This window comes from Lethenteron reissneri, chromosome 48 (assembly GCF_015708825.2).
Source record: "Lethenteron reissneri isolate LAM-NWPU_2019-01 chromosome 48, ASM1570882v1, whole genome shotgun sequence".
Lineage (NCBI taxonomy): Eukaryota > Metazoa > Chordata > Hyperoartia > Petromyzontiformes > Petromyzontidae > Lethenteron > Lethenteron reissneri.
The window spans coordinates 7,993,796-8,015,436 of NC_083826.1; the positions used below are offsets into that span (position 1 = coordinate 7,993,796).

At 45.3% G+C, this 21,641-nt stretch overlaps 1 protein-coding gene across 11 annotated transcripts in view; it reads left to right on the plus strand.

Moving 5' to 3' along the window:
- LOC133354772 (voltage-dependent P/Q-type calcium channel subunit alpha-1A-like) overlaps window positions 1-21,641 on the plus strand; it is a 200,697-nt gene that overhangs the window by 91,722 nt on the left and 87,334 nt on the right. For 6 of the 11 annotated variants that reach the window (XM_061571878.1, XM_061571881.1, XM_061571885.1 and 3 more), the window contains 7 exons: window positions 5,254-5,369; window positions 12,030-12,086; window positions 13,547-13,651; window positions 16,348-16,557; window positions 18,503-18,615; window positions 19,195-19,307; window positions 20,639-20,770. In XM_061571878.1, coding sequence (XP_061427862.1) covers window positions 5,254-5,369; window positions 12,030-12,086; window positions 13,547-13,651; window positions 16,348-16,557; window positions 18,503-18,615; window positions 19,195-19,307; window positions 20,639-20,770 — 846 coding nt within the window. Of the gene's footprint in view, window positions 1-5,253; window positions 5,370-9,913; window positions 10,630-12,029; window positions 12,087-13,546; window positions 13,652-16,347; window positions 16,558-18,502; window positions 18,616-19,194; window positions 19,308-20,638; window positions 20,771-21,641 lie in introns of those variants that run through there. The other 5 variants (XM_061571880.1, XM_061571888.1, XM_061571882.1 and 2 more) reach the window with 5 other exon arrangements.

Sequence of the window (21,641 nt, forward strand, 5' to 3'; positions counted from 1 at the left end):
TTATTCTTAGGTTTTTTCGGTAAAGTCACGTAGGTAAGAAATTAATAAAAGTAAAATAAAAATAAAATAAAAATCACGACGTTTCGGAGGCAACACAAGCTTCCGTCTTCAGGTGGAACCGTCACAGCACAAGTGAGATACAGCTATCGTGCTGTGACGGTTCCACCTGAAGACGGAAGCTTGTGTTGCCTCCGAAACGTCGTGATTTTTATTTTTTATTTTTTATTTTATTTTCATTTTACTTTTATTAATATCTTACCTACGTGACTTTACCGAAAAAAACCTAAGAATATGAATCCTTGCAGTCACGAAAGCTTCAAATCTAGAATCTACTTATCTTATTTCTGGGAGGTATTGAGCTTCATCCTGGCCCAAATGTAAAGAACTCGTATAATTCTGTAGATTTTTTTGGCAGAGAAGGTGTTGGTGTTCTACATGTCAACATCAGAGGGCTTGTGATTAAATTAAGTCAACTAAAACTAGAAGTGGCAAATCTGGACCCGGACATGTTTTGCCTAACAGAAACATTTCTCACTCCTGCCGTAAATGACTTGCAGATTACGATTGACAACTACAACCTTTTTTGGCTTGACCGAGGGTCTAAAGGAGGTGGAATTGCCATCTATGTTTGTAATACTATTGCATGTTCACCAGCTCACTCCTTCTTTGGTTTTTTCGGTAAAGTCACGTATAAAAATAAAATAATAAATTAAATAATAGCATACGACGTTTCGATTGCAACACAAGCAATCATCATCAGGTATAATGAAATAGCGACATAGAATATAACCAGAAAACTATAGACAGACATATAAGCAGACAGATATCACCAAGATACATAGAGAGAGCAACCCAGGTACAGAGAGAGGTGATCGTCTCTGTGGGGTGGCCTTAAATAGACAGAGGGGGGCGGAGGCAGAGAGAGGGAGGGGGTAGGGAAAACATTTACATGTCAATGAGTACGAAGGGAGGGGAGTAAGGTAAGCAGGCTTAGAGGGAGACAGAACACACTAAATTAAATAACCTAGCAAAGTATCGAAATGTTATGTAAAACGACACAGAGAGTCGGTCAACACACAATTAACGCATTGCCTGGTCGATTACGTATTTCAAAGATTGCTAAGTTAGAATTTAAGTGTGAAAATTCCAAAGAAAGACAAAACATAAAAAAAGAGGAACGGAGACACACAGACAGAGCAGAACCTAAGAACGATACAAAACGAGTGTAGACAGAGAAAATTACACTAAATATACAGGCAGAGAGAGAGAGAACACTCGTTTTGTATCGTTCTTAGGTTCTGCTCTGTCTGTGTGTCTCCGTTCCTCTTTTTTTATGTTTTGTCTTTCTTTGGAATTTTCACACTTAAATTCTAACTTAGCAATCTTTGAAATACGTAATCGACCAGGCAATGCGTTAATTGTGTGTTGACCGACTCTCTGTGTCGTTTTACATAACATTTCGATACTTTGCTAGGTTATTTAATTTAGTGTGTTCTGTCTCCCTCTAAGCCTGCTTACCTTACTCCCCTCCCTTCGTACTCATTGACATGTAAATGTTTTCCCTACCCCCTCCCTCTCTCTGCCTCCGCCCCCCTCTGTCTATTTAAGGCCACCCCACAGAGACGATCACCTCTCTCTGTACCTGGGTTGCTCTCTCTATGTATCTTGGTGATATCTGTCTGCTTATATGTCTGTCTATAGTTTTCTGGTTATATTCTATGTCGCTATTTCATTATACCTGATGATGATTGCTTGTGTTGCAATCGAAACGTCGTATGCTATTATTTAATTTATTATTTTATTTTTATACGTGACTTTACCGAAAAAACCAAAGAATAATTCCTGCAGTCACGAAAGCTCCAAAATTAAGACAGCTCACTCCTTGTTAAAAAATGTTGCTTTGAAGGTCTGGCTCTCAGAATAACTCTCCCAAATAATCAACAGATTGGTAGTGTGCTGCTATAGACCGCTTAGTGGCAATGATGTTGAAGCTGCATCTGCACTGAGAGAGCTTCTTGGGGGCCTCCCTAAAGGTGAAATAGTTTTAGTGGGTGATCTAAATTTGAATTGACTAAACCCGCCGGCTGTGGCCACAACTTTTACAGATGAGTTTAACCTGTTTCAATTAATAAATGTCCCCACAAGACCCAACCTAAAAAATCCGGGACAGTCATCTCTGCTTGACGTCCTATTGACAAATGCCCCTCACAATTTCGTGCTGACTGGTGTTTTGGGTAATAACCTGAGTGATCACTCCTTCATATTTGGAGTGAGATCATCAGCCAGACCCAAAGCCCCCCCTAAATTGTTTGAGAAGCACTCCATGAGACACTTCAGCACTCAGACATTTACTAATGATGTGTTTCACTCTGATATTGACAAGGTCTGTGATATCCCCAACCTGACTACGGCTTGGGAGACCTTCAGGTACACGTTTCTCCAAATTCTTAACAAACATGCTCCGTTGGTTAGATTTAAAACTAAAGGCAACCACCCACCAGGGTGTGATTACTAAGCTCTAAAAAACTAGGGACAAGGCTTGGGCATGTGCTCAGAAAAGTAATTTGGTCAATGACTGGCTAGAATACAGGATTTTAAGGAATAGATGTGTCAAAAAAATACGGCATGCAAAAAAATGCTTACTTTTCCTCCACTCTCCTGGAATCACATGGCAATGTCAGGATCTTCTGGAAAACAATCAAATGTATCAAAAAAAACATCCAACGCAGATAATCTGCCCGTTGCGCTTAACCGAAATTGGGACCATTTTTCAGAGCCCCAAAAAATATTCAACTATTTTAACCTTCATATTTTTGAGCTGGTGACCTTTTGATAATGCATTGGGAGTCACCCCTGCTCATGCAATTTCCTACACCCCTGTCCAAACATTAAACGAATTTAGTTTCCAGTCTATTCACGAAAGTAATGCTCTGAAACAACTGTCCTACCTCAAAGGGTCCTACTTTACCGGTGCGGATAGTATTCCCGTCTTTGCTCTGCTAACTGTTGGTCACCTAAACCCATAGCCCATATTTTCAACCTGTCTATCAAAGAAGCATCAGTACCTCTAGAATGGAAACAGTCCTATGTTCGTCCACTTCACAAAGGGGGCCCTAAAGATGATCCAATTAACTACCGACCTATCTCAATTTTGTCTCCGTTGATGAAAAATTTTGATTAATTATTGAACTACCAAATTAGCAGTTTCCTGTCCGACAACAATTTATTACATCAAAACCAAGATGGGTTCCGAAAAAATACAGCACCACATCTGCTGCAGTAGACTCTCTGATCACATTTACAATAGCCTTGATAATAATCAGTACTGCGCCAGTCTTTTTCTTGACTTGTCCAAAGCCTTTGATACAGTCGACCACAATACCCTGCTTAGTGAACTAAGTTGCCTCCGTTTCTCGAAACATGGAGTAGAATGGTTACAAAATTACCTCTCTTCTCGCACTCAAACTGTATTCACAGATGATTGGAGGTCAACCAGTGTTAAGATAACAAAAGGGGTTCCATAGGGTTCCATCCTCGGCCCCCTCTTGTTCTGTCTACATGGGCACTGACCTGGATCATTCCAGGGTAAATATGTTTGCAGATGACACGATACTGATTACTGCTGGCCGCTCTCCAGATGACGTGATTGCTAAGCTCCAGGGTGATTTCAGCAAACTACAACATCAGCTAGTTGCTCTTCAGCTAGTCCTGAATACCTCCAAAACCAAGGTGCTATGCTTCTACCAGGACTAAAGCAGGAAGTTATTTTTCCCAAATTATATTCCTTAAATAATCATCAAATCGAGTGAGTCAAGATCTATAAGTATATTGGGGTCATCTTTGATTAATAACTGAATTTTCAAGATCACATTGATTATATTGGTAAAAAGACAAAATTTAAAATTGGTTTTCTTTATCGACACAAGCACTGCTTCCCTGCTATGTTCCGCTTGGAATTGATGAAAGCTACCATACTGCCTCTACTTGATTACTATGACATCGTATATAAATCAGCCCCCAGTATTTTACTGAAGAAGCTCGACTCAATTTATCACTCGGCCTTAAGATTTGAATTGAACTGCCCATATAGGACCCACCACTGCGATCTCTACATTGGGTCAAACTTAACTTCTCTTAATGATCGACGGCTTGTGCATCAGATCTTATTTATTCACGATGTACTTACAAAAGAATCAGCAAACTTCCTGCTGGATCTCCTCACTGTTTCGAAGAACAAATGTGACCTACGGTATTCGCTCATTTACCAGCTTCACATTCCTCCTTGCCGTACAAATACTGGAGGAAGGGCCTTTTCTATTGATGCCCCCAGGGTCTGGAATGCTATCGCCAATAAACTGCAACTTGGATCACTACCTGGGAGATCTTCACTCCAAACTGCTCTAGAGGAGTTGTACACCCCTAGCTGCCATTGCTATTCAGAATGGCCTGAAATCAAATGTATCAGTCCGGATGACCGCTGCAAAGTATGATCTTGAGTTTTTATTATAGTGTGCTGATCTTTAAGGTGTATTGAATTTTTTTTATTCTGCTACTGATACTCCTGCTGTTATGGAGTGACTCGTGCAGCTAGCTATGGCTGCAAAGTTTGGTCGTACATGTTATGCATATCGTTAATTGTTAAATTTGAATCACAGTTCATATGATCACTGTTACGTTGTTTTTATAGCTTTATTTTGGAGATTTTGAAAACTTTTGGTTTAGCCATGTTTGTTTGTTGTAGTACAGAGTTAGCCTGATAACTTGAATCTACATTGTCTTATGGTTGTTATTGTTTGACTTGCATCCCACTCCGATTTTTGCACACAGCGTTGAAACGCGGTGTTTTTTCTGGAAGACTTTGCTGTTTTTTCCAGGATTTTTCTGTTTGCGTGTAGTCACTTTAAGATGTTTCTTGCTCATGTTTTTGTTTTGTTGCGGTTGCACCTGAGTCAAGAGCCGCATGGCTCACAGGGTTATACCTAATAAATGAAACTGAAACTGAAACATGCCGCAGGTCGGGAGGACATTGTACGAGATTGCAATCGATGCTGGGCGTGGGATTGCGTGGTACAAAAAAAATCCACGAGCAGCAGTTGCACCTCCGATTAGCACGGTTGATTACGTATGGTGCGAAAGAAGTTCAACATACGAACATCACGAACTCTGTCCGCGATTCCGACGGTGCTGCCCTTTCGTGATGACGTGTGTCCGCGTGTGTGTCATTGGCGCTTTGGGCTGTGCGGTGGGGCACAGGGAGTTTGCCAAGGAGCGAGAGCGCGTGGAGAATCGGAGGGCTTTTCTCAAGCTACGGCGCCAACAGCAGATAGAACGGGAGCTCAACGGCTACATGGAGTGGATCTGCAAAGCAGGTATGGTCCGGCAAGATGGCAGAGGCATCTCTGTCCCAGCATTGTCTTGTGAAACGTTTAACAATTCTCTCCCCTGCCGGTTTGACAGATTATCGTGATCATAGGTCACGGTTTGATTCAATAACGGAATATATTTTTTCATCACTTTCCAACTGGCGTTTAAAGTGTTCAGTCGTTAGCTTAGTCTTTTCCGTCTGTCAACGGTGACGTCGGTAAATGTGATCCGATATGAAGCGACTTATTGTGTTGTGATGAAGAACTTGCTTAATTAAATACATCCAACCATGTTGAAGAGCATTACAGCATCCATGCGTATGCATGATTTTTCATACCTTGTTTTTAATGTCGTGGTGATTGTGGCAGCCTTGAGTGGCAGCAGGGAACATGATAACGAATTATATGCAGGCTTTACAGATTGAAATAGTTGATTCTTGCCATGCACGATTCGATGTATGTAATCATGAGCATTAAGAAATCGATTTTACTTGATAAACGAAATGATTATATCACTCTTAGTCCCTGTGCTCTCATATTTGGTGGAATGTAATAATAGACACCATGTGGTGACCGATCTTTGGTGGTCTTTTACCGATTATATTCCTGACCCACTATTGGCGTCGTATCCTAGAAGTGCTCCAAAAGCCCTATTCAACCCTTCAAGAAGTTATTTGGTCTTTACCCATTTTTCCAAACACGATGCTATGGAATTGAGTTTGTTGCATGGCTACTGCGAGGCATCACGGTGGAGAAATGTTAACTACCTCGCCTGGTATACAGGTGGTCCTGGGTTTGATCCCAGCCCTGACGCCTGTATATTTTGAGTTTGCATGTTCTCCCCGTGGTCGCGTGGATTTTTCTCTGGGTCCTCTGCTTTTTCCCTCCAAATTTAGAAACGTGCGCTTAGAGTATTTGGCTGCTATAAATTTGCACGTGATAAGCCACTTTGTTGAGCTATTATTTGTGGCCAGGCTCGCGTCTGAAAAAGAGCTATATAGCTCAGTGGGCCTTACCTGGTAAAATAAAAACATTGTTTAGTTGTATAGTTTAACTTATCAAAGCAATGTTTTAACTGTCATCGCCGAAATTAATAGAAAACCTCAATATGTATTTACAGCAACTTTTTTTTTTATTAAGGAAGGTTTTTTTCTTCATAGATTAGTGGCCACATTGAGATCGCCACCTTACCACAATTGAGAATTCGGTTAGACCATGGGCAGCTAAATCCCAGATCGAACCCAGGTTCTCAGTGTTGCTGGCTCTGGACTGTGACCTTTGACCCACCCGGCCACCTCAACGTAATTTTAATGATGCTGATTAAGTTACCAAGGGTTATATTCATTTTTAAAACCGGAATAAATAAGTGGGGAAGTCTTGCTTTTATTTGATTAACAGCAAAAATAAACCCTAATGATAACATTTGTGCAAATGCTTATGCTAATGTTAACACTTGTTAAAAACATAAACCTTTACTCAAATGCTTTCACTTAGACACTGGGATTAAGCTAAGTTAAAATGTTATTCTATGCCCCATTACAGAATATAGTAAGTAATTACCATATATTGTTTTACTTGGCAATGCGATCACTTGCACCTTTCAAAAAGGTTGGGTCGTACGTTGCTATGAGTAACAAGGAATTTCATTTTGTCTTCATATTTTTCTCGAACTTTGTCTCGATCGTGATCTCCTGAGACAAAGTATACATTCTAGATTTGAAGCGTTCGTGACTGCAAGGATTCATACTCTTAGGTTTTTTCGGTAAAGTCACGTAGGTAAAAAATTTAAATTAATAAAAGTAAAATAAAAAATAAAATATAAATCACGACGTTTCGGAGGCAACACCTGAAGACGGAGGCTTGTGTTGCCTCCGAAACGTCGTGATTTTTATTTCATTTTTTATTTTACTTTTATTAATTTTAATTTTTTACCTACGTGACTTTACCGAAAAAACCTAAGAGTACAAAGTATACATTTTAATATTTAACAAGGCAGTGCAACCCTTTAAATTTGCGAATGGCCCACAGAAGTGGAGCCACATCTGTGACCCCTCCAAGAGACCTCTGGGGTGCACAATATGGAGCAGCACTTCCATAGCAGCCGCTCTGCCACTGGGGGAAATATTCATCACGTGACGGACAAAACAATATCGTTCATTCTCAGAGCTGGAATTTAGCCAAATTTATAATTGCAGAACCAAATGTAATATGATGGGTATTCTTCGCGCAATCATTTGTGACCAGGAGGTCGTGGGCTCGATCCTGACCCTGATGCCTGTATATTTAAAACGTGCATGTTCTCCCTGTGGCCGTGTGTATTTTTATTCGGGTCCTCTTTTTTTCCCTCCACATTTAGAAACATGCGTAGAGACTTTTTGTCTGCTATAAATTTCCACGTGGAAAGCCGCTTCGTTGAGCTATCGTTTGTGGCCAGGTCGCTCCTGACAAAAATGCCGCTGTGGTGTAATGGTGAGCACACTTAACTTTTATCCCAGAGGTAGAAGATTCGATCTCCCGGTGCATCAGTTGAAATAACGGCACAAGTTTCTTATCCACGCAGCAAAATCAATGTTTACGACTACGGTTAATTGATCAGCAGGTGGGGCAAAGTGTGGGTTTTCGTTGCTCTGGCTAGCATTGAAGAGAAGACCAAATGACCTCTAGAGGCTTCCTCTCGTGGATGCCCCTTTCACCAACAGGGCGCACAAGTATTTGCAGGGATGCACCTTTACTGCCGTATCATATATTACAAAACATCAAACGCAGTAAACGCCATTTATTATCACGAGCCCATTATCTAGATAACTGCACTACATTGGCTCCTTTGATTGAAAATTGATCTTTGGGTTAGGCCATGTAATGATGTCGCCAATTTTTTATTTCTTCCGTGTAGCCCTCCACCACCCAACATAGCCAAAGTCCATTCTGCCTTCCTGGTTTCTAACCTCATGTTGCTGGACGCAGTTTCCAGCCAAACGTCGCTATCTAATGGCTACGTTTGGTTGTTCAGGATTGCTCTTCGTGAGCCGAAGCGATTATGATACAAAAAAATGTGCACGTAAAATGCTTACACACGCGAACATTTTTTTTGTTTGGCTACGTCAGAGACTGGAGGGTTGCGAAACCGAAAAAGAATCGGACAGATCGTTACGTGGTCAGTTTAACCCTTAATTTTTTTTTATCATAAATCACAACATCTGCTTTGTTTAAAAACGAAAGCAGAGCGGGATTCTGTTGTAATGCAGCTTTTGCCAACACTTCTTAAGTGGCTATTTAAAAATGCGCAACAAAGCTATCTTTGTTGTCTGCGCGTTACCGAGCTCATCGCTCCGTCGCGCCGCACCCGCCCGCCGCAGGTCAGCAGGGGCGGCGGCGACGCATTCAAAACCGCAACGAAATTGGCGCAATTTCATCTCCGTCGTAACACAAACCCACCACCGGTGTCAGCTGATTACATTCACGGCGGCTCGTCAGCGGCGACCGGTGACGGGGAAGTTAGGGGGGGGGCTTTTCCTACCAGGCGCGCCCCCTGCCCGCCACGGCACCAAAAAGACGCGCAACGCAACGCGGTATGCTGGAAACAAAAAAGCCCTCAACGTGGCTGGACGGACCGAGAGAAGACCCTCCTATCTTATGACTCGGGAGGGTCGGCTTAATGGCCGCACATGGGCATGCCACACTCAATCACAGCGCCGTGCTGCCTGCCTACGTTAGATAAAGTGATGCATCAGCTCGGCCCCCTTGTTGAGCTTTATTGTCTGCCTGTCTCTCCCAAGTGATGCCTGTGTGGCATTAACCGCCCTGTCCTCTCCACCCCCCTATTTTTTCTTCGTGAAACGAAGCGCTGATTTTCAGTTGCTGGTGCAGCAACGGCTCTCACAATCGCCCACTGATCATTGTCATCATCATCATGAGCCAGCGTCAACCCACCCACTCAATTCGGCCGCTGTGGCGAGATGTTAACTACCTTGCCTGGTATACAGGAGGTCGTGGGTTCGATCCCGATCCTGATGCCTGTATGTATATTTGGAGTTTGCGTGTTCTTCTCGTGGTCTCGTGGATTTTTCTCTGAGTTCTCCGGTTTTTCCCTCCACATTTTGAATAAAAATGCGTTAGAGTATTTAGCTTTTGTAAAATTTCACGTGATAAGCCACTTAGGTAACCTATCATTTATGGCCAGGTTGCTTCTTAAAAGAGTTATATAGCTCAGTGGGCCTTACCTGGTAAATAAAAAAATAGTTTATAGTTTTTTGTAAGAACCATAAACGTACACGCTGCCCATTTCACAGTGGACGGGAAAGATCCCCAGACGTGGAGTTGGCCATGTCTGCTGGTGTCACACTCCAAGTTTTACAAATTAGGAAAATTACCCGCAAATTACTTAATCACTGGAGAGCAACGGCGTCACCTGCGCTGAAACGGCTGCGGACTAAACTCATCTGTGAAACGCAGCGCCTTCGTGATGGCCTTGCGCGACAAAAATGGTGCGCGTATGCCAAATGTACTCATGTATGTGTGTATGTTGAACTTCTTTCGCACCGTACGTAGCCAACCGCGTTAATCGGAGGTGCGGGGGGAAGGACAACAAACTAACCACTGAACTAAATTTGCCAGACGAAGGCTCTATCCGTGCGGCCTCCAAACTTTCACGATCCCACGACCTGGCACACCTCCACGTGGAGCTATATAGTCGCTAGGCCTCCACGGTACATGTCGATTTCGTTAAAAGGAGCATAAACCCATCACTCAAACTCCGGTCATCTTTGTAGCAGCAACGGGTTTTGGCTAACCATCGAACAAAGACGGTCACCGCGTCGCGCGCTTTCAGGTGCGCTTCTGCGGCCGTCTGGAACGTTCTTTCTTCCGATGTTAGGAAGCCACTGGAGCTGTGCACTTTGAAATCATGTATGTATTGAAAAAATATTCATTTTGAATTGTTTTTGTGTTGAGTTTGTTATCCTTCCCCTGCACCTCCGATTAACACGGTTGGCTACGTATGGTGCGAACAAAGTTCAAATACATACCTACACAGCATCTCGGTTTCCAGCGCAGCACTGGCGCACACAAGCACGCACGCACTCACGCAGAGGCGCTGTTGTGTAAATCCGTACGTGTGCAACGCTTGTCCGGTTAAGTAAAACACGTGAATGATTCTGTGACACGCTATTTATAGACACACGTGGGGGCACACGGGGGCACTGACCGAATTAATTGGCTTTCCCGTTCTGGCCGTCACTGTGGGATCCACGGGATTTACCAATTGCGGGTAAGAAGGAGACGAATAGGGAAGCGGAAGAGAGACGGTGCCGCGGCGCGTCCATTAAGCCAGTTTTGCGTGCCGCCGCGTTTTATTGAATTCCTAATGGTCACACTTTAAAAGAGGCGCCTCTAAGCGGCCTCAGTTTAATTCCTTATCCCGTCGATCGTCCCTCGACGTGAAACTTATCCATTTGCCGTAATCACTTTTTCACGAAAGCTGCTGGGGGCTGTGACGTTGCATTCGTCGTTCTTATCGTTCTCTTCCTCGTCAATTTTTACACTCAGCGGCATGCTTGCAATCGAAATTTATATTATTTACTTGTCAATGTGTTTATGTTTTTTTTTGCACTCCGTGTTGCCTCCGGGGGGAGTAAGGTCCTACCACTTTGTACTCATATATATATTGTGTGCTCGTGCGTGCGTGTGCGTATATGTGTGTTCACGTTTTGTTTTTTACGCTCGGTGCTGCACCGGGTCAAACCCACGAGACTGGCAATCGTAAAAGTCGCGAGGTCAAATCCTTATCAGGCGTATACTGTCCCATCATGTTTTTGAGGTCAATACTAAACAAAAAACGAAACGATTTTTATTTTTTGCCAGGTAGGGCCCACTGAGTCGCGTGGATTTTTCTCCGGGTCCCCCGGTTTTTCCCTCCACCTTCAGAAACATGTGTTTTGAGTATTTGGCTGCTATGCATTTCCTTGTGATCACTGGCGGAGCCAGTGGGGTGGGGGGTGGGGGTGGGGTGGCATGTGCCCCCCCAATGATCCGATCGAAATCCCTAATTTCGATGGGATCATTGGGGTTTATTAGTAATACATCGGCATTTTGCGACACCCACTGCCACTGTGTAGCATATTCGTATGTGCCAGGGACTCTATGAGATGATAGGACAATAGTCTGAGTCCATAATTGTCAATAAGTAACGGCAAAGCAGTTATAAGTGACTCACAGAATTGTGCGCTTTTGCGTATACAGTCCACGACTTCCCTGAAGGCATCAACACCTTCAGCGAGTGCGATGCCGATCACAGCAACGCGGTTCGAATTCGACCCTCGATCAATGGCTGCGCCATCGCCGCACACGCGTCGAATAAAAAGCAAGGGACAAGTCCTTACTTACTAACAACTCATTGCTGGAGGGGTTGCCACCCCTACCTGAAAATCCTGGCTCCGCCATTCCTTGTGCTGATAAGCCACTTCTTCGTTTGTGATCGCCAGGTCGCTTCCGAAAAAGAGCCGTCGAGCTCTCGCGGGAACTTACCTGGTGAAATAAAACATACGTGTTGAGAGAGAGAGAGAGAGAAAGCGCGGTTGAATAATTACATTGCCACAATACGTGCAAATGTTTCCTTATTTCTATCTCTCGTTAATTTGTTTCCGTTCGCCTGTCTGTTGCGGCCTCCAGAAGAGGTAATGTTGGCGGAAGAGGACCGGAACGCCGAGGACAAGTCTGCCTTCGACGGTAACAAGGATTGTCGGTTCTCGGAGTCGTCGAGGTGGGGGGGGGGGGGGTGGGGTGGGGGGGAGCCCCCACTTGACACCGGCATCTTGAGATGCAGCTGGCAAAACGCGTAAACAAAGGCACCATTGTAGGCTGGGATGGGATGCGGGATCATTTTGCCGTGCATGTTTGTGGACTTATGATTGTGGGGGGGCAGTGGTGACACAGTGGAACACATTGCAGTGGGCTCGAATCTGGTGATCTGGGTTTAAACTCCTCCCAACTTGTAACTGAAGCTGGCCTGGACCCCCCCATCTCCGCCCCCTTAAGGTTTACTCAGCCTAAAATGAGCACCAGGTGCAGTGTGTAAACATCGAGGCCTGGCCTAGAGGCAGAGGTGGGACTCCAGTGTGGTATTGTCCACGCTGATGCAACTCCGTAACTGGATGGCACAGGAGGTCCAAAAATGACACGGGGCGTGCATTCATCAATAGTTGTGGCACTTTAAAAGCACGCAGCAGCGCACTTTTAAAGTGTGTCTCGGCGCTGTGCGTCACTTACACCAGCGCTGAAAAACCGGTGTGCTGTGAATTACAGGAGAGGAAACAACCTCAGGAAAACCACCCCCGACCTCCCGCCCTCCCCTCTCCAGTAGTCAATGAGCATAGACCATCATCACGCGAACTCTCTGTGAGCATCTTTGCAGCGGCAGCTTTTGGTTCGCCATCGAACAAAGACGGTCGCCGCATCGCGCGGCGCTTTCAGATGCGTTTTTGCGGCCGTCTGGAACGCTCTTCCGATATTAGGAAACCACTGGTGCTATGGATTGAAAACTCATATCTTGAGAACTGCTTTGTGTGCTTAGTTTGTTGTCCTTCCCCCGCAGCTCATATATATGTCTTCACCGGTGCTATGTCCAAATTTGTGGTGTAATTAGCCGCATTGTATCATGCTTTTAATGGATGTATCAGAATTGTTGTGCTTGTAAAGGTGCTCGCTAACAGTACTGGCTCCGACGGTCTGTAATCCTGACACAAGGGATCTCTCTCATTTTGTTCTAGTCTGTGTGACTAAATATAACAATGGGGGCAGTTATAGAGCGGTGGTTTAGCGCACTTGCGCCAAAAACCCAGTGACCCAAGTTCCATTCCCGATCACGGCCACCAACATCAGTGCCGAATATCTCGACCGGTCTTGGATCCTACCCGAGGTCAACTCGGCCTTAATTGAGTACCTGGTACGGTGTGTCAACATCAGCATTGACATCGGGCAGCAGGGCACGGTGCTGACAACACCACCCCCTCCATGCTTCGTGCCGGCCTTCAAAGGTGCTCGCTTAACAGCACTTGCCCCGGCAACCTGAAAAAAGGTGACATGGGGGTGGGGCTCTCTTGTTTTTTATATATATATATACACACACACACAGAGTGTGAAATGAGTGCACTATACCCTGTATTATTATCGTTGGTTAAATGTAACAGTGCTTCGACGAGCGACGCTCAAGAAGAGTCGGACCGATCTGATTCAAGCAGAAGAGGGTCTCAATGAGAGGTTTTCTGACATCACATCCACAGGGAAAGCCTCGGGTGGGTTCACAAGCCGCATTGCTCCATCGAGCAGCCAAACATCCAGCCGCGTTAAACCCCCACTCCTCTCCTCCGATGCGTTTTTTTTGCCGGTTGCGCCGCGCGACGTTCAGCGCAACGTGGATCGTCGATTCACGGTCCAGCGGCGAACGGTGGACATTCGGTTGCCGGGCGCTTCCTCGTGAAGTGGATAACATCGAGATGGTGCGATGTATCTCTCGTGATGTCCAACGTTTCTCTCTGCGTGCTGGGAGCTTCTTCAGGAAGTGGGTGATGATGATAATGATAATAATACCGTTAATAAGAAGCTCAAAGTGCATGGGGCGAAACGTCAGACATCGTACCCAGACAAACGCATGGTGCAACCCGAAAGCCCATCGGAGAGATATACAGTGCAACCTTTGAAACCTACACAGGAGCATTACTTACTTGCGAATGGAAAGCCGTCTCATATAAAACTGCGAGCGAGAAAAAAGCACCACGTTCTCGTAAAAGTGATCTCCAACATTCATTCGATGTGCTTTGCCTTTGCCCCTGTTTCCTGCACTGCTTTTTTAAATGGTACATTCTTAACAGCTTCAGAGGAATTGAATGGCGCTCACCTCCAATTGACAGCCGTGACTGAGTCAGTCTCTGCAGCAGACAATCATTTGTTGACTTACTGCAAAGTAGACCTTACCGCAGAAGTGTTATTTTCGCGAATTACCGACCGGAATGTTATCTCGTAACCTTACAACTTTGAGTCTGGCACTCTTTCCACAGTGCTTTCGAGCTAACTTACCTTTCATATACAGAAATACACGGAAGATGCCATGCTGTAGTGGTAAGCACTGGACTTGCAATCCATACGGTTTGATCTGCCAGTGTGAGAGTTGAAACAACGGACCACGCTTCTCAAAGTACCACCACCCCACTCCTGTCCACGCCGGCAGTATACATAGGTACCACCGAAGCTAGGTGACTGTGTGAGGACTGCCACTACCACTTCCAGGATGTCTGGAACAGCGTGGAAGAGTAGGCCAAAACAGCCTCGCGAGTGGGGCTGTCTAGAACTTCCTCGAGCGGAGGAGGCCCTTTCGCCAGCAGTGGCATGAGCAAAGATTTGCAGGGCTGCACCTTTACCTTTAAATATATAGGCGAGTGGTAGAGCAGGGCTTATTAATAGTGACAGTACTAAGTTATTATTTTTTTAGCAAGGCAGATACATAGCCCAACACACTTTTTTTTCTGTACAGGATCTGGAGAATTGTCAATGTTGTGGGTTTACTCTCCAACACACCGGTGTGCTGTAGTAGTAACAAATTGCTACGTTTTGTTTAGGTGACATTACTAATTGGCTGTCAGCTGGTGGCGGGATAACGACACATTTATATTTATGCAATCCAGAGGTTAATGTTGTCCAAAGACCATAATGCTACCACATTAACCCACAACAGTGACACAGTATAGAGGAGCAATACCATGAGCATATTGTTATGATATTGTTATTGTGTCAGTCATCATAATAACAAGAACACTCACAATTAACAGCCCTTTATCAAAGCACTGCTGCGTAAAAACCCGGTCATGGGTATTATTTTCTTTTTCTTCTCTGAGCCAATAAGTGCAGGTCAATGAAGGGAGGCCCAAGACCAGTTAGGGATATCACTCGCCACTGATGTTCGCCATGGCCAGGAATCAAACTCAGGTTACCGGGTTCATGACTCAGTGCGATAACCGCTGCACCACCGCTTCTTCAGTTGTGTCCATGTTATTAGATGTTTCTATCTATTGTCTGCGTGACACTGTTGAAAGAGGGCCTGACTCGTAATCAGAAGTACATCGGTTAAATACCCGGTCGGACTTCGTTATCATTTAGCAGGTGGCGATCGTACGGCGAGTCCTGGCTCTCCCGCCACGGGATCGTGAAATTCCCACCGCTGACTCAGGGCCACCAATGGAGATGAGCGCCACCGCATGCCTCGACTGTGCGCGGAGACACCGGAATGCCTCCACATTTGATGACGTTCACGTGACCGAGTAGGCACACACCGGTGATTGATCGCATTTCATCTCGTTAGTTCACGCGATGTAGACGTGCGTCGTATCGTGGGTTTCTTCGAGCCCTCTATTGCTTCCGATAGATGCCAATAGATGCAGACCATGTGCTAATTTCGCTTTAGATCATTGGAAGAAGGTAGAACTATCAATTTGTCTTAAATTGTATTTCAACAAGATGCCGGTACAGAGTATGAACCGCGACGCAGTGAAGGGGGCACAGCAACTCCAGGGAGAGAAGTCCCGAACTCTGACCTCTGTGCTCCTGGGTTTAGAGGAGGGCATATGGGGGGGGGGGGGAGATCGGGCTCGCTGCCCCCACCCAGGTAGGGACCGCGTGCGGGAGCAAAATATACTTTTGATTGTGGAGGGGACGACAAGGCAGGGGGAACTTAGGAAATGATATAGGGGTAGAGGGAGCAGGGAGAACGATGGGGGAGAGCGTAAGGAAAGAAAGAAGGAAGGGAAGGGGACGATGCGAGAACTAACACGTTTTAGCAAGTGAGATGCACGATACAAATCGCAAAGTAACTCGGGCAGAATTAGACGGTGGACAGGATTGGCTGGGGGGGCGGCGGTGGTGTGGTGGTGGGTACGACAACCGAATGCCATCGGCCAACATCGCTCTCTGGCCGGGTGACACGCTGTGCGCACCGCAGGCTCGCCGTTCGCTCGCGCGAGCATCGTGAGCGTCAAGCAGGAGACGTCGTCATACTTCCAGCGCAAGGAGAAGCGTATGCGCTTCTTCATCCGCCGCATGGTCAAGTCGCACACCTTCTACTGGACCGTGCTGTGCCTCGTCGGCCTCAACACGCTGTGCGTCGCCATCGTCCACTACGACCAGCCCGTGCTGCTCACCGATCTGCTCAGTGAGTCACGCACAAATCAACAGACAAGATCCCCCCCTCCATCCTCCCTCCCCGTATAGCCTGCACAGGCTGTTGGGGCAAGTGCTGTTAGCGAGTTGAGTGGCGTGCTAACTGCTCCCGATATCCCTCCCCGAACCATAACTACACAGACACGCGCACACGCATACCGACCGAACCACACACGTGCCAGTGCTCCCACAAACACCGACACTCATATACACACGCAATACAAAAATCCCCCGTATAGCCCCGCCCCCCCCTCCCGATACGTTCCATTCATTGGCTACCACATTCTGATAAGCCCCCCCCCCTCTCCTCCCCCCTTAACTTGTATTTAAGAGCTTGCATCTTGAATCCCTGCCTCACTTGATGCAGCAAATCTGGCTGTGACGATCCCACCTGATGACGGAGACTTGTGTTGCCTCCGAAACGTCGTGATTTTTATTTATTTTTTATTAATTTTAATTTCATTTTTTACCTACGTGACTTTACCGAAAAAACTAAGAGTATGAATCCTTGCAGTCACGAAAGCTTCAAATCTAGACTTAACAAGACTGTTGGGGCAAGTGCTTTTAGCGGGCACCTACAAAGGCCGGCACGGCACAACGAGGGGGTGGGTGGCCAACACTCCCCGAGTGGCGATGTTTACTACACACCGCACCAGGTACTCATTTGAGGCCGAGTCGACCCGGGGGGGAGGGGCCATGACCTGTTCAGATTAAGGTCACCGGTGTTGGCCGCGAGCGGGGATCGAACTCGGGTCATAGCCGGGGTTCGTAGCGCAGCGTAGCGCAATCACTGCCGCACTCAGACAACGGCCACCCAGTGACGGATCCTAGGAGCACAAGTAGCTTACACATGCTACGGGTCCCGCACTTTGAAGGGCCCCGCGCTAAATGCTTTGAAGCTATCAATTCCGGTTCAGTGATTCTGCACTTGCTCTGTTACTATAGTACTATACTGCCTTAAACTTTTATGAACGACTGGGTGTTTAAGGTTAGCGATTTGTCGTATTATCTACCCGTTTAGCAAATGAGAAAATACAAACTTGATTTGGAGCTTTCGTGACTGCAGGAATTACTTTTTGATTGTTTCGGTAAAGTCACGTATAAATAAAATAAATTAAATAATAATAGAATACGACGTTTCCATTGCAACACAAGCAATCATCGTCAGGTCCGAATGAATGAGAAAACAAACCTAGTAAACTTAGAAATATAATGCAATACAACACCATTCATTCGTACCTGATGATGATTGCTTGTGTTGCAATCGACACGTGTTATCCTATTTTTTTTTCTACGTGACTTTACCAAAAGAACCAAAAAATAAATACAATTACTTTACTATGCAAGTTAAAATGTGTGTGTTTGAATGTGTTTACTTATTTATTTAGGGCCCCTTGATAACATACGCTACAGGCCCCGTACTAGCTTAATCCGGCACGACGGGGGTGTCATCGCCGCAGCGCTGTGTGTGTGTGCGATTTGGAGCCCGACGCGAAATTGCCGACGGCTGGTGGTGGCGACAGCGGCAGGTCACCGGGACAAAAGCGCGCGGGTGTTGGTTAAATGGACCGAGATGACTGACAGATTCACCAACTGTTGCTCCCCCCCCCCCCCCCAAACTGTGCCATCTGTGCAACACCGACACACAACACACACACGCGCGCGCGCGTGCAATTATTAAAGACAGTTCAATCGCGGGTGGGCTACCTGGAATGAAAACCCAGGATCTCAACTTTGCCGGCTTAATGTTCTCACCCCTGTGACACCTGGCCACCGCAACCAAACGTTGTACGTGCCAGCGTGCTGTGTAGTTACTCCGCTGCGCCAGCCCCTTCTGTACCACCCAATTGTGTCACCTATTTGTGCCCGGTGCCACAGCCGTCTCTCTTGTGCTGCCCCCATTGTGCCATCATCTACGCCTTCCCTTGTGTCTGCAGCCTACGCGGAGTTTGTGTTCCTGGGTCTGTTCCTGTCCGAGATGCTTCTCAAGATGTATGGACTCGGCACACGTAGCTACTTCCACTCATCTTTCAACTGCTTCGACTTTGGCGTACGTGAATAATTTGACTTTTTTATTTATCAATCGTTCATTTTATATATACGGTTAATGTTTGTTTATTCATGGGCATGTAATGATTCGCCCCCCTTCCTCCCCTAGCAATTTGATAAGTTGTCGCAGTTCGTGATGGTGATGCAATTCAACCAGAAATTAATAATTTATTTTTGGCATTTTTACCGTATCTTCATGCTGCCTCCTTTTCTATTTCAATTGTATTCGCTCCATCGGTCTACTTTGTATACAATATCATTATGCATTGCTGTGGATGATAATGTATAAAATAATATATTAGCAGAACTCCATTCTGTAACCAGAAAAAAAACACGTATTTTGATTCGAGCAAAAATGTTGGCTCGCATGAGCAAAAATGTTACAGCAAATATAATTGGCAAAACATGAGGATGAATTGCAAAATAATTTGTTCTTAGACCGACCGATTGATGCATATATTTCAAGAATAACATTCAACTTTTAACCGATTAATTGTTACATGCCTATTAATAATAAAAAAAACAAGTAACATGCTATAATGTTAGATATCAATTAAGGACTTCACCGTTCTCTTTCCAGGTCATTATTGGCAGCATCTTCGAGATCATCTGGGCCATGATTCAGCCGGGAACATCGTTCGGTATTCGGGTGCTGAGAGCGCTGCGTCTGCTCAGGATTTTTAAAGTCACTAAGTGAGTGGCCGTCAGCCCGGGGCGGCGGACTGGAGCAGTGATCTCTTTTTAGTTTTAGATTTAAATGCTTAATAAAAAACTAAACTCCGCCAAAACCCCCCTAAACTCAGGCAAAACCCCCTTAAACTCAGTCAAAAGCCCCCTAAACTCAGCCAAAAGCCCCCTTCATATGCGCATCTCCAGTGTCTTCCTCCTCCCACTCCCAGCCCCGCCCACTTCCCCCCCCCCTTCTCTGTCTCTCCTCCCTCGCTCCTCCCCCGTCTCTTACCTATATAGCCCCTTGTTACAGCAGCTCTTTTGCCCACTTCAACATTTGTTTCTTGCTGTGGTTGTCCCACCTGATGACGGACGCTTGTGTTGCGCCCGAAACGTCGTGATTTATCATTTTGTTTCTATTATTATTTCTATTATTTTATTATTTATTATTATTTTTCCCCTACGTGACTTTACCGAAAAAAACCTGAGAGTTTAAATGCGTTTGTCATTTCACTATTTTATTCCGACCGTGCTAACGGGGTCATGTCATGAGATGGATAATCCATTCGGATCTCTCACAGCAGCAGAGCAGTGCAACATTTTTGTGTGTCGTAGAATGGGCCCACAGAAGTGGATATCACAGAGATACCTTTGAGATCCCTGAAAGTGACCTCTTGTCTACACAGTCGATGGCAGCACTTACCCACCTGCTCTGCATATGAAATAAACGTCTCGTCGCACGACATTCAAGCCGAATATTTAATTCTCATAGCTGGAATTTAGCAAAATTAAATGCAGAATAAAAGTTAAACTGATATTACCAGCCATTAGTGAATTGGCGAGTACCATCAACTCATTCCACTTGAGAACCCAATTTATTCACCGGTAACTATCTGGATTCAAACTCAGGATCTCAGTAGTGCCAGCTTGGCACTCAATGCTGCCGTACACATTCCCAACTGCATGTAACACAGAGCTGCCAGGGATTTATTTAGAGCATTTACTTTTCATTTCAGTCAATCGCTCTAGCATAATGAATCTGCTCACAGAGAAGACACAGTGCCTCCAGTCGAGAGCTATGACAGAGAACACTGACTAGATCTCTATCTGGACTCCTTTGTAGATCCACTGCTGGATGAAGTCCTTCCCATGCTACATCAGTTGCGGGCATTTGTTTGACCAGACTTCACCATGCTGGTCAGTGCGGGTTCGTGAAAAACTGGTTCAGATTTCACCTGCCGCAGATGTTAGCCGTGTCCAGGAATCAAACCGTGCTAACCACTACATACGTGCATGTGTGTAAATACGTCTTACGTCGAGGGAGTCGCTGTCTTGTTGTTATCTGCAATTGCCAGGTACTGGGCATCTCTGCGGAACCTGGTGGTGTCGCTCCTCAACTCCATGAAGTCCATCATCTCGCTCCTCTTCCTGCTCTTCCTGTTCATCGTGGTGTTTGCCCTCCTGGGAATGCAGCTGTTTGGCGGCCAGTGAGTGGTGTCCACCTTGCCTTGGCCTCGCCGCCACTAATCGATCGCAGTCGCGGTGGCGAGATGTTAACTCCCTTGCCTTGTAAGCAGGAGGTCGTGGGTCCCATCCCGATCCTGACACCCTCTGGTTTTTTCCTCATTTAGAAACATGCGTTCAGAGTATTTGGCTGCTAATTTTTTAAAAATAGTTTAAAGCTTCCAAATAATTTTGGGAGGCTCAAATCGGAATCCAGGGTGACCTTCCCGCACTCAGCCCCACCCACTTTTCAATGGCCACGCCCAGTCAACCACTCCTCAAATATTTCTGACATTGGCCACATCTACTCATCTTGTCAATTGCCGCACACGATTCCCTTTGCCGGTATCGTTCGTTGTGCATGTGGGCCAGAACGGAATATTTTTTATTTATTTGGAAACAAAGAAAATATAAATTTTGACTTAAAACTGTCACGACTACAGAAATTCATTTTCTTGGTTCTTTCAGTAAAGGGACGTAGAAAAAAAGACAATTTAAAAATAATAAATATAAATAATTTGTATTTGATTTAATTGTATTATTTTTTTATTTTCTATCTACGTGAGTTTACTGAAAGAACCAAGACTATAAAAGAAAATGTACATATTTTCGCAAATGCTTTGGCACACGGAGACGGCATTTCTGAAACCGCCGTGATTTAAACCATTTGCAAAATGAAACCACGCTTTAAGATCTGCATCTGTGCTGCCTATGGATGTGGTTGCATGGAACATTGGATGGAGTGCATGCCCTTACCCGTATATATTTGTTTCCATTTTTTAAGTGCACATCTCACCAGGGCACATCGCATTGCGGACAATGAGTTCAAAGTCGTGAATTGTAATCAAGGATGGT